General features: G+C 36.3%; 1 protein-coding gene across 1 annotated transcript; it reads left to right on the top strand.

Annotated features, from left to right (window-relative positions):
- The first annotated feature begins 6,444 nt into the window (after positions 1 to 6,444).
- LOC121960789 (uncharacterized) lies at positions 6,445 to 12,665 on the top strand. Its single transcript, XM_042510653.2, has 5 exons — positions 6,445 to 6,653; positions 7,958 to 8,401; positions 9,687 to 9,970; positions 11,624 to 11,751; positions 12,079 to 12,665. The coding sequence occupies exons 1-5, from the start codon at positions 6,554 to 6,556 to the stop codon at positions 12,278 to 12,280; spliced, it is 1,158 nt and encodes a 385-aa protein (XP_042366587.2). The 5' UTR covers positions 6,445 to 6,553; the 3' UTR covers positions 12,281 to 12,665.
- The last annotated feature ends 455 nt before the right edge of the window (positions 12,666 to 13,120 follow it).

A 13,120-nucleotide genomic window follows, 5' to 3' on the forward strand; every position in this document is an offset into this window, starting at 1 on the left:
TGGTCTTTGTATGGGATTTATTGACAATAAATAACCTTTTTTTAATGCCAGACTTATCCTGTTAGCATAGTGTTACAAAAGCAGTTTGTACAAAGGGGTGTGATATTTAAAAAATGTAGGGGAAATATGCAATATTGCAATATACACTACTGCAAGTGCATTACTGTACTACATACCAACTCAAGTAAGAAACAATAAAAAAAATCAGTCTTTATATGTTTTCTGTGTTTTACAAGTTTAATGTTCCCCTCTTTTTTCAAATTTTTGTTTAATTTTCTTCTTTTTTTCAAACATAATAAAACATTCCTTGTCATAAGATCTCATAAGTAAAATAAATAAATAAACTGAGAAAAGTCCTGTATCCCCTAACGAAACTAAATTGGGAAAAAACATTAAAGAAAATTATGTAATGTATCATTGATGAGAATCATAGCAAAAAAAGAGGGAGTGCTGCCTTCATTAAAGTGTCAGGTTTTATCCAAATACAGAATTCAGTTTTGGTCCGAGAATGTTGATGTGTTGTTGTTTAGTTTTATTTTGGTAGTGAGACCTTGGTTCCTGTATTCTAACAGGAAGTGCTGCTCTGTCTCTTTGTTTCTGTTGCTGTTGGCAGAAATGACACAGTCTGATGTGTCTTTGTTTACTAGTGTGTCTCTGTTCATCTGTCTCAGTGGCCACGAAGGTTACTTATAGCCTACTTTTTTATTTTGTTTTTCATTTATTTATTTATTTTTTTTTGCTTTTATAAAATTAGATTTAACTTAGGTTTCAGTGGACAGAGTGCCGAGACAGCAAAATTCAGTTTAGCAACTATCCAGGAGGTCAAAAAGCAATAAAGTTCTTCAGATAATTAAACGTATGTATAAAGGTTTATATATAAAGAGTGAATGGTAGATATGAATACGCTAGATAGTTTAAAGAGTAATAACAGGGAAGTATACAATGCAAAAATCATGGATGTATTATAATTAAGTTGCCTTAAATGGGTCCCTTTGTATTCTTGATTATTTTATAGTGTGAATGACATCATGGCATTAGTTGACACGATGTAATGCACTAGGTTAAACATAAATACAAATACAATCAAATTAATATATGCTCAATGTTTCCACCGCTGAGTAAAAATATACAGTATGAATACATTTTTGTGACATAGTGGTGGCTGAAAAAGTAGAAGTGCTGGTATTAAGTTATGGTTTAAACAACACTAAAGCTGATCAATAAAATGATCAGTGTTATGTGATAAAAGATGCTCAAAATGGCATTTGTAGTGTTGGTAAAAAAAAAGCAAGCTGTTTCTGTATTAAATAATCATTTTATGCAGGAAAACCCATGTGACCCTTGGGTTTTTTTAATATAGCATTATCTAAGACGTCAGAGATGGCTGCAATACTCTTATCAATGTCATGGGAGACTGACAGTGTTGTGCTTTCTCTTCTTCTAGCCATTTTTTTACACGATTTTTGAGCAACACGACTCATTTCAGAGTCAGCTTCATAGTCAAGTCATTTAGAAGTGATTTACCGTGTTGGATTGACTCAGCTAAGAGTTTATATAAAAAATCAGACACTCACAGGTGACACCGACATGACAGAGAAGCGTCGTGTCTGAGGACATTAACTGAAAGAAGACGTCATTATCTTCATGTCTAATTTGACCCCAATGAGACGAATGAGCTCCGAATTTTTTTTACAGCCACCAGGGGAAATCGGCTAAATTGGTAACGCTCCGGTAGCCGTGATGATATTGGTGCTGTCAGAAACCATAGGGGAGCAATAATGCAAACAAAGCTTAATTCTGCAGAAACATTTCCAAACTGCCTGATGAAACTGTTGCGTAAAGATGAGGAGGCTGACCTCAAACACAGTCTGAGGGAGGAAGTTCATTCCCTTATTCTCTCTTTCCCTCACCCTCTCTCCTCTCACTTCCCTCCCGCCCTCCTCTCTCTCTCATCGACATCGGTGGAAACATCAGAGGTTTAAATGTGTCGAGGATTGTGGACCACACAGGACAAAATCAAGCTGCTCAGGGCAGTTGGCCACGTTAGTCTGCGATCATTTGATTACACAAAGATTTATTACAAAGCCGCTTCAAGGGAAACTCAGATATTTTTTCAATCTTGAACCTATTTTCTCGTGTTTTTGTGGTTTTTTGTAAGTACTAAGTAGGAGGAGTTCAAGTAAAGTGTGTCCAGACAGGATGGCATAAAGATACACAACAGACCTACATAATAGTAAAACTATAAATATCATAACATCAAGAAGAAAATTTAAATAGAAAAACAAAGAAGAACAATACAGGGTTAATAAATAACACAGTGAAGGAGAAACGGGAATGTCTGCAGGACTTGTTTATCAGCATAGTTTAGTAATGCCATCATGAGGCTGAGACACGGAAACAGAACTCTCTAAAGATAATTTGTGATAAAAATAGAAACTAAAAAGCTGCTGCAAATGAAAACACTGAGATAGAAGGAACTAAAACTACACACACAACATTAGTTTGGTAATAAATCACAATAAAAACTGAATGTTAGGACGTCTCGAGAGTCACATTGTAACATAATCTTGAGATATGTTCTTCCAAGAAAAACAACAGCATAATGTAAGCAAAGATGACATCTGTAATACAAATGCAGACTGTGACTTCCCTTGTTGGGAGCAAAAGAGGAAGTGTGATGCTGTTTAACCATAAAGTCCAAAAAGGAACAAAGTCCAGATGGATTGTTTGTTCCTAGTCAAGTTACAGTAAAAGTATAAATTGTACTTTTGAGCTATATTTCAGCATCGACTACTGGTCCTGATCCTGCAGCGTGACTGTCATGACCTGCTGATGGTGCTGTGTACTGCATTGGAAATTAGATATTTATCATATTTAATGCTCACTGAATTATTATAGGCTCCATGGAGTTATTGTGGACACTTATTGATCTGCTCCTGTGGAGCTTTAATGTGCATAAATCACCCTGTGTGCAGATTAATGTCAACTGTATGTGTCTGTGTCATATTGTTTGTGCTTTATGTGTTTTTATTATGGATTTAACACTTGCTGCAACACAAATTGTCCTCTGGGACACATAAAACTGAATTGAATTAAATTAAATATTAGCTTTGACTGACACTGTAGTTTTTTAGCTTCTGTGCAATATTACTGTATGTTAAGTAAATAGATAAGAATAAATTCACTATGTATTTTTTTTTAGTTATGCTTTTTGACACAGAAACACAGACAACTCTAACAACACCAGCAACACACTGTGGCCACGAGAACTAAACCTCTGACTGAGATCAATATTAGATGTAAATATTTGACAGATGACACAATTTGTAAGTGTTTATGTGCCTGTCTGTGTGCATTTTTCTGCCAAAATACATCACAACTCTACAAGATTAATCTGCTCTTGTTGAGATGTTAACTGTTGTATATTTCTGTGTCATATTGTGCTTTCTGTATTTTTATTATGTTTTACACTTGCTGCAACACAAATTGCCCTCTGGGACAAATAATAAAACTGAACTGAGCTGAATATTAAGATATCATTGAGCATATTCCTAAATAGATATGTGTTTAATTATATTATCACAAACGTTTGTTCTTGCTGTGGAAAATTCTAAATCCAAATCAAGCTTTACGTGGTTTTAGGAACTGAAAGGGTGAAACTTATTGACACAGCAAGTTGTTTATATAATATTAACCTTCATTCTAGTTTGCAGCGGTTTGTGATTGTGGTTTCCGTAACGTCGTGTGAAAAGAGAAGTTTATACAAAGCAACATAAACAGGAGATCTTCTCTGCACCACAAGGAATAAAACTGAATTGTATTCTGATGTGAAGACATTACATCTCATATTTGAGCTTTAGTGTAAATACACATAACAGTATTTGCACCCAAAGTCCTGGAGAAAATCCAGAGGATATGACTTTTTGAGACACAGAGAGCAATCGTGGTGTGTTTGTGATTTTGGGAAATAACAGCAGAGTGAAACACCATGTGGTGCATCATTGCTGTGGCTGAGCTGGCTCCCCCCACAAAGATCATTACAACACTGTCAGCACTGTTTGCTCAATACTCCATGAGCTAGATATGAAGTGTCTATTTCAAAACTTTGGTTATTAACAACAGTAAAAGTATTTCAGCTGAAAGTGATAACTTAATGTGTTTACTGTTGCATTTCCTGTCTTTTATTTTGTTTGTTGTTTTGTAATTTTGTACCTTTGTACTTAGAGCTGCATATCTTTATGAAAAGTGGCTGACGTCATTAAAATGTATTGTTGTGAAATATAACAAAATATATTTGGTATCTATTTATCCATGCATGTACTAATGTACATGCATGTACTAATAAGTCTAACAATAAGACACACACGCACACACACACACACACACACACACTCACACACACACACCCACACACACACACACACGCACACACACACACACACACACACACCTAAACCCACTTCACTATCCAAGTGTGGACTTCTAAATTTTTTAAAGAAATTTCCAAGAGGGGACTTACAGCCTTGAGCGATGTCTCAGAGAGGACGTCCATATACTGCAGTCAAACTGTCTGTCCCTGTTCTCTCACCTATTGAGTGTTTCTTTTCTGCAAAAACCTCATTTGTATCTTTAAAAATGGATAGGTAAACTTTAATGCTATCAATATATCAAACAGTTTTTGTGATAAAAAATATAGAAATAATACTTGCCAAAGCAAAGTACACCTTTTAAATACGTTTTATTATATTTTGTATTTACTCTTAATAACTTTGTTGGAGTCTTTGTTATAGACCAACTGCAACTATCAATCTATCAATGTAAAAAGTCTACCCATAAGGAAGGAAAATAGTAAGTATTTCAAGTTCGCTAAAAATGCAGAAAAATAAATGTAAAAAAGGATAACATTATGAATAAAATGATCAGCAATATGATTATTTCTTTTCAGTTTTAATTAATCACTAGAAAGTGATTTAACACAAGACTGTGACTAGACCTTTAAAGCTTTTCACGTCCAAAAGAAAGAAAACTACAAAGCAAGCAGATTTAATTCCTACATAAAATGATCAGCAGTAAGATTATTTCTTTTCTGGTGAAATTAATCAAAACAATGTAACATCAGACTTTGACTAGACCTTTAAAATTGTTTAATCCCAAAATACTAACATGGCCAGTTTTCACGAGTAATAAATGTCAATAAATTTTTCAATATACTTGTGTTCTCAGTCTGCACTTAAAGAAATGCATTTTGTTTGTGGTGCTACTTACAGAGAAAAGGTCCACACCTGAGTTGACATTCACACTCCACCATGTAAAGCATATACAAACACAATTAATAATACTTCTGAAAAAAGAAATCTCATCTGAATAATGTAATTCTTCTTCAAATATGATTTGTTATTATGTTTTTGTAACAGAATATAAAGACTCAGCTTTAGTGGATGGCTTAATATTTTTATGGCTTGGGAGTGTATTATTGCATAACTATGCCCATCTCTAAAATACACATATTATTTCTATGGTCTGAAACACTCTAAAAACACGAGTTAACATGGACAGCTCCCTCCTATATCCAAAAACTGGAGTGCTTTTGATGTCATGGGGTATGAAGTGTAGAGCTGCTCCAGTGATGATGAATGATGAAAGATGTTCTGGATGAGCCAGGGCAATGTTATGAGTATATGGGAACATTTTCTGTTACAGAACTGAGGACATTTTAATATATAAAGTTCATTTGGGAGTTAAAAAGACAACAAACTTTCTGTTGGTCCACAAAATCAGCTTCAGACTTTATACTTCATGACATCACAAGTTTGAGACCTCTTTCTGTGGTTTGTATGTTATTGTGTGGAGGATACAATTAAAACCTTCACTTTTCTCAATAATGCTTTGGTTAATGTGTGATTTAGGCACAATAAAACACGTTTTTATACACAATCAAATTTAGTGGCACAAAAGCTGTTATAAAAGCAGGGACGTTTCTGAAAAACATCCAGGTTTGGTCCCTCAAATGCAGCTGGGAAACACCACAAACAGTTACTAAAAAACAACCGTCAATCTAATCAAACATGAGTTTGCAGCTTGGCAGAGGTGTTATGATATTAAATGTGCAAATATAATGTATTTGTAGTTTGCAGAAATGTTAAATGCTAACATTTTCCTTTGGTGAATGGACCTAACGGATATTAAATAAATGTAATGGAGTAAAAGTTACACTATTGGCTTCAAAAATGTAGTGGAGTTGAAGTATAAAGTAGCAGAAAATGCTAAATACAAGCACCTAAAGTGCTTGAGTAAATGTGATTGAGCTTTGTGGTTTCAAATGTGGAACGACCGGTGAGAAAGAAGAGGAGGGGGAGACTGAATCAAGGGGAGGATGTTTTTACAGAAACAAAACTTACAGAGGCTGCTGACGTCTGAACCAGGAAATGAAAGTACAGGAGCTGCAGTCTGTTCAGAGGGAGACAGACGCACAGCGAGGACACACAGACGCTGCACAGCGAGGACACACAGACGCTGCACAGCAGAGACTCTGGTCAGCCAGGTGAAGACGAAGATGAAGAGTGAGCTGATTTATGTTTCCATGCTGACAGTGATGTCAGCATTGCTGGTCACAAATTCAGCTAAACCTGAAAAAGCATGGAGATGGACAACAGGTATGCACACACATGCACACACACACACACACACACACACATATCTCATGTAAGGTCCTGGTTAAATGCAGGTTATGTAAACAAAACCGAGATCATTCTCTGAATAAATTTTACTCAGAGGAACTCACACTGTGCAACAACATTAAAATAATAGAAAAATACTTCAACACTCAGATACAAGAAGTGGAAAGTGAGTACGTTTACTATGGAACTCCCAGCAGTATTATTAAAAACAACTTAAATGATTAATTAATTAATTGGTTAGTTACAATTAATCTGCTAAGTCATTTTTCTGCATTGGGTGCTTTACTTTAAGTCTCTATGATTATACTTAAATACATTTACTGAAGAAACATTTTCAATAAGAACTTTTCCTTGTAACAGAGTATTTTTACTGTGTGATACTACAGCTTTTAGTGAAAGCGGTGTTCACATGGAATCAGGTGTAACGAAACAGTTTCTGAATAGCACGGGAAAAAATAAACAAAAAAAGTCAGACGGAATAGCAGGACGCTAAAACGAAACATGCATTATGATATGTAGTGACGGTGATGCTCTCCTCTCTACAAAGAATAGAACTAACGTACTAAATAAAATTATTTTGTGTCATTTTTTTTGCAATATTTTTCTAGTTATGTCCAGTAATTTTCCTGATTGCCCGTGTTTCAAACTCATGTACAGAAGCTATGTCACATTCAGATATAAATTCTGTCACAACAAACAGCAAAAAGTTAAAATATTTTCACTCTTAATGGCAATGATGTCTACAGTTACTGCCGACCACAGTTATTGTTACTGTCCGGCTCTTGACAACTAAAATGATATCTGGTTTGCCATCTAACGTCTCCTAGATTCCATGTGATGCAGCATTAGTTCATACTTCTTTGACCACTTTGAATGCATAGGCATGTGTGTGTGTGTGTGTGTGTGTGTGTGTGTGTGAGTGTGTAGTAGGAAAACACAGGAAACAAACAATGGCTTAGGTCAGGGGTCAAATTAACTGCATTCAGGTGTCAAAGTGCAAACTTCTTTTTTAGGCTATTATGTAATGTTAAAAAACAGTATTTGACATCGCGATTATTTGAGTCCAGGTACTAAGTAGAGCACCAAATGTGGATTAATCTGCCGCTGAATATAGTCCTCAACAACTGCACTCTAATTAACACAGTATGCTGTTTGGGTTGGTATAAATGTGAGAATCATACCATTAATAAAAACCTGCAGAGGATGCATGAGTTAAAGGAAGATTTATTATTATGCTGAGAACTTGTTTGAGTGGTTTCTTTTCCTCTTTCTTTCTCCAGCATCACCCAGAACAAATTTACAGGGGAAGATGTTCACTTTGTCTGCGAACAGAGGAGGAATATCCTTCTATCCACCCTATTTTTCTCCTTCCCCTTCCTCTTGGCCTGCTACTTGGTCTTACCCATCACCCACCACCCGAGCCCTCTACCCCACCAGCAATACACCTTACTACCCCACCAAACCCACCACCACCCGAGCCTACTACCCCACCAGCAATACACCTTACTACCACACCAAACCCACCACCACCCGAGCCTACTACCCCACCAGCAATACACCTTACTACCACACCAAACCCACCACCACCCGAGCCTACTACCCCACCAGCAATACACCTTACTACCACACCAAACCCACCACCACCCGAGCCTACTACCCCACCAGGAAACCACCTTACTACACCACCACCAACTATCCCTGGACCACACCTCCTCCTACTAGAAGTGAGTACATTTACAAACTACATAACCAAACATAAACACAGTATATCCACATAGGGACAAGTTGATATAAATGGCTCAATAGAAGCTAATAAAAACACATCAAATCTTAATCTTAGGGGATTATACACAAAGGAAACTCCCCTCTTATATTATATTGCATTTCTTCCAATATATCCCCCGAAATCCTACACACTGGACCTTTATATCTGTAACTTGAAGCCCATTTATTGTGCATTTTAGGCTGTTCTTTTTATCTATTTATTCATTTATTTTTAGAGTATTGCATATCGTCATGACATTGACAGTTTTTTTTTTGGTTTGGACTACAAGGTTAAGTTATAGTAACACAGTCTTGATACGCTGTTAAATCTGTTGTAAATGATCTTACATCAATATTCTTTTTGTTGTTGTTTTCTCCTTTTTAAACCAGAAAATATATTAAGAAAAGTAAATGACCTCAATTTATAAAGTAATAGTACATAAAATCTCTCTCTAGATTTATATTTCCCAATTTCTCAGTTTTGAGATCAATAAAGTATATCTATCGATCTATCTATCTATCTATCTATCTATCTATCTATCTATCTCTATTAATATAGGTATGTAAATATATATATATATATATATATATATATATATATATATATATATATATATATATAAATGATAAAAAATATTTTTAAAAAAAATTGAAACTTAAAAGTAGGATAACATAACCTGCTTTTATTGAACCATAGAACAGGGATGTATGGAACAATGGTATATGTAGAATGAGAGAAAATAAATCAAAATAATGATAATAAAAATGTATTACCTTAGGATAATGCAATTAAACCAACATCATATTCGGATCATATTTTTCTTTATCATACAGTAATAAGGGGGACAATCAGTCATATCTTGGGGTTTTTTGTTTTAGTGTGCTAGATATCTAAAACATGAGTGTCTTTTTCATAAAGGTGACCATTGTGACCATATCTTCTTGAATTTCTGAGTGAGGGTGATTTTTTTTCACTACGCATTTGTCAGTCATCGTGTCTACGCCGTCTTCTGCTGTGTGACAGACGGGGTGCAACTGATGTCCTGTGATGTTTTGGGGTTTTTTTAGCTGCAGTGACCATTATTCTAAATAAGTATTTATTAGTATTTCCCACAAAAAAGCCTGCTTTGCCCTTAAAAAATACCTTGAAATGTACCCTGCTCAACAACAACCAAACAAGTGTGAATGTGTTTGTTTTTTTCTGAACTTTGTCCATCAACACTCTCACCTGTGTGGCTCTTGCAGGTGTGTCTGTGTGTCTGCGTTACTTGGTCGACTACACTTACTCACTCTTCACGCTCAGTCCAGCCAGCAGAAACGCTCTGCAGGTGGGACTCAGTGGTGGTGGGTATCAGTTGAACACTAAATACAGTTACCAAAACCTGTACCTGCGACCTAACATAAAGATCTGGTCAAACATTGGACCGGACTTCTGGACCAGAGTCTGCTTCATCGTGGACTCCGTGAATAATGTGGCCCAGGTCTTCAACGGATCCAACATGAGCATCAGAAAGATGCTGCCTTTTCAGGTGAGGACAGAGTGGGACATACTATAGCAAATTGTACTTGTTTGACATTTTTTGGATTGACTGAATATTATGTGAACAGGTGAATAAATGCAGATGTGAGAATTGGTTCTGCGGTCTGAACTAGTGACTGACAGACCTGCATATAAAAACGAAGCCCTGTCATTCATTTGAATGGCGCTGTCAAGACCTGATGCGATCCCTACGTGACACGAGGAGTATATAGCGAGAATAAAGATGACAACATGACAGCTCCCCCAAAGTATGACTATTAAGTCTGGATCGCCCCCTGGTGTCTGACTGCAGTATAGGTCATTAAGCCCACCCCTCCATGTTAGTGAATGGACATAGTCCAAACTAAAAACTCAAAGTAGATGCCAAATAAATTTTTCCCAAAGATGGTTTCTGTCACTGAAGGCTGTTCAAGTGTTTGTTTAAGGATAAGTTCAGTTTTAATGATAGATTATACAAAAAAAGAGGGCTTTTTCGCCATGATTGACAGCTGTGACAGCCAATCCCTGCGCTCCCATTCAATGGAGCTGCTCATGATTGGTCAGATGGGTGTTTTGGCAGAAACGCCCCCACTGAGGTTTTCGCCACTGCACAGAGTGGGCTCTCAATGACATCACCCTTGCAAAACAGCAACGCCCATATCTTGGATATTTTAACCTCCCTTAAGCATAGCGGGGGTAGGTAGGGGCGTGTCGTCCATCTTCACATACTGTCTTTGGACACGAGGCAAAATACAAAGTGTACGTGAGATGCAAACTTCACAAAAAAATTGACTTGAACACTTTTAATTCTGAACCGAGTCCCATGAAATTTGGTTAGTTATAAATGTAGAAAATTGAATGTGATACTGTTGAATTAAATTCCATTACAGGCGGATCTAATCAGCTCTACGGAGACAGAGTTTAACTATAAACACAATTTTGCAACGAACACATGAGGGACTCAAGAACACAGACTCCACTCAGGAAATATCAGCAAAAAACAGGCCCTTAATGGGGCAGAGGGTCGGTACACATTAGATCTGTCCATTCAATCTGAATACAAAGTCCAAAAGATAAGGACTAGGTCAAAAATCCAAAACAGGTAAAAAAAAAAACAAAACTACAAAGACTTACTGGGAAACACTCGAGGAGAAGCTGGTGAAATGACATGAAGGAAAGACTTGCAGGAAAGGGAGGAGGACAAACAGACTAAATACTCAGGGGAAGGCGAGACAACGAGGCACGGCTGCGGCACATAAGGGCGAGGCAGGTAATTAAACACAAGAGGACAGGAAGTGAAGAGACCTGGAAGGACACAATATGAGTATCAAAATAAAACAGGAAACGCAAGACTTGAAACACACAAAAACAAAAAAATAACCACCAGGACAGGATTTGACAAATTTACCCAGTTTTATAATGACTATATTTACTTTAGGGTTATCTTTTCAGTACATAAATAAAAGTAATTGATTAAAAAGTGCAAAGAAAGATTGTAATCACGTCTGCAATGCAACGTTTAGTAGTCTATGTCTAAAAAGGGCTTTATTTTTACTTTTATTACAGAACTACAAACTCTTGAACAACTTATTGGATTTTATATAGTTAATTATCATCATGTCTAATATGATCTGTGTGTGTGTGTGTGTGTGTGTGTGTTCAGTATGCCTGGTCAGGTGAGCCTGTGATTGAGTTTTCAGGTTTTGATGGTCAGGTGACGGACATCCAGGTGTGGGATTATCCTCTCCGCTACAGAGAAGTGTTCAGCTATATGACCGGCGGTGTTTACACGTATGTGTGTTTGTGTTTATCCAGTTTTAAAATACGTTCGCTTCCTCTTGGACTGACGCTGTCTTTTTTATTTTTTATTTGGTTTAGGGAAGGGGCGTACAACTTTTAATGGGTGTATTTTATGTTTACTTTATTGCCAATTTATGTTTTCTTTGTAAATGAGCGAAATTACACCATTTATCATAGCCATAAACTGTAAAAACAGAAATTATCGTTGGATTTTCACATTTCCTGGGGTCCGTGCACGCATCATTTGAATTGAAATTATATTACTTAGAATCTTTTTGGACTTCTTTTAAATCCACTATTCAAAATTATGATTTTTAGGCCGTACCATGGCTCCGTCCTCACCTGGTCCTACCTCAGCTACACCTCCAGAGGAAAAGTACTGTTGGAGGACGCCTATGAGCAGCAGGCAAGACAGCCAATCAGCAGCAGCGAGGAGAGGAGAAGGTATCGACCCAAGGGAGAGAAGAAGAAGACGAAGAAGTACATGAGTATCTCTGAGAGTAAGACAGAGCAGCTTTAATGAAACACGCAGGGGCATGTGTATGAAAAGCTGCATCCTCTCCACAATACTCCATACAGCAACTATTAATCAGAAATATAAAATTCAAACTACTGCTGCTTACTGGTTTGATGAAAATATATAACTACCATTTATGTGCAAGATTGTAATGCTAACAGAATAAAACGCAATAAGATCATTCTTTAAATTTTTACTGATATTTTTGACTTTATATTGTTTTTTATGTGTTTTGCTTTCTGAATTTTGTATGTTTTAAAAAAAAATAAAGAGTAAGATGTTCTTATTTGTATCGTATCTGAGAGAAATGAGAAGATGGATATCTGTTTCATTAGAGGTTGATGACATCACACTTGACTTTCCGAGTAAAAAAAACCTTTCAACTCAACTTGGATTCCTGACTTGTGACTTCACTTGGGCTTGAGCCTTTTGATTTTAAAATACTTGATAGCTTTCTTAGTACCTATTATGTAACTGAGCATCATTTGGAAAATATTATACAAAAGATCATTTTGTTCCCATCAAAAAAAAAAAAAGGAGCAAAACATTGAGTCTTAACAACTTCCAACAAACTTATGCTGTGACAAAATCACACCAATTAAAAAAAAACAACATTCTTGATTTTTGTAGATTTAATATATTGCTCTGCTGTTTAGATGGCATTTCATTTGGCAAAGACAGCAAAAAAATCTTGAGTGACCAGATTTGGGACTTATCTTGTCTTATCTTGACTTGCAAAACAATAAGGCTGCACCACCTCTGCCAAGTTTTTTATTCAGCTAGTAGCCTATTACACTAAACTAGTGCATTACAATTCTTAAAAAAGTGATTTGTATGTACCCT

This window comes from Plectropomus leopardus, chromosome 2 (assembly GCF_026936395.1).
Source record: "Plectropomus leopardus strain MGB_pleo_1.0 chromosome 2, ASM2693639v1, whole genome shotgun sequence".
Lineage (NCBI taxonomy): Eukaryota > Metazoa > Chordata > Actinopteri > Perciformes > Serranidae > Plectropomus > Plectropomus leopardus.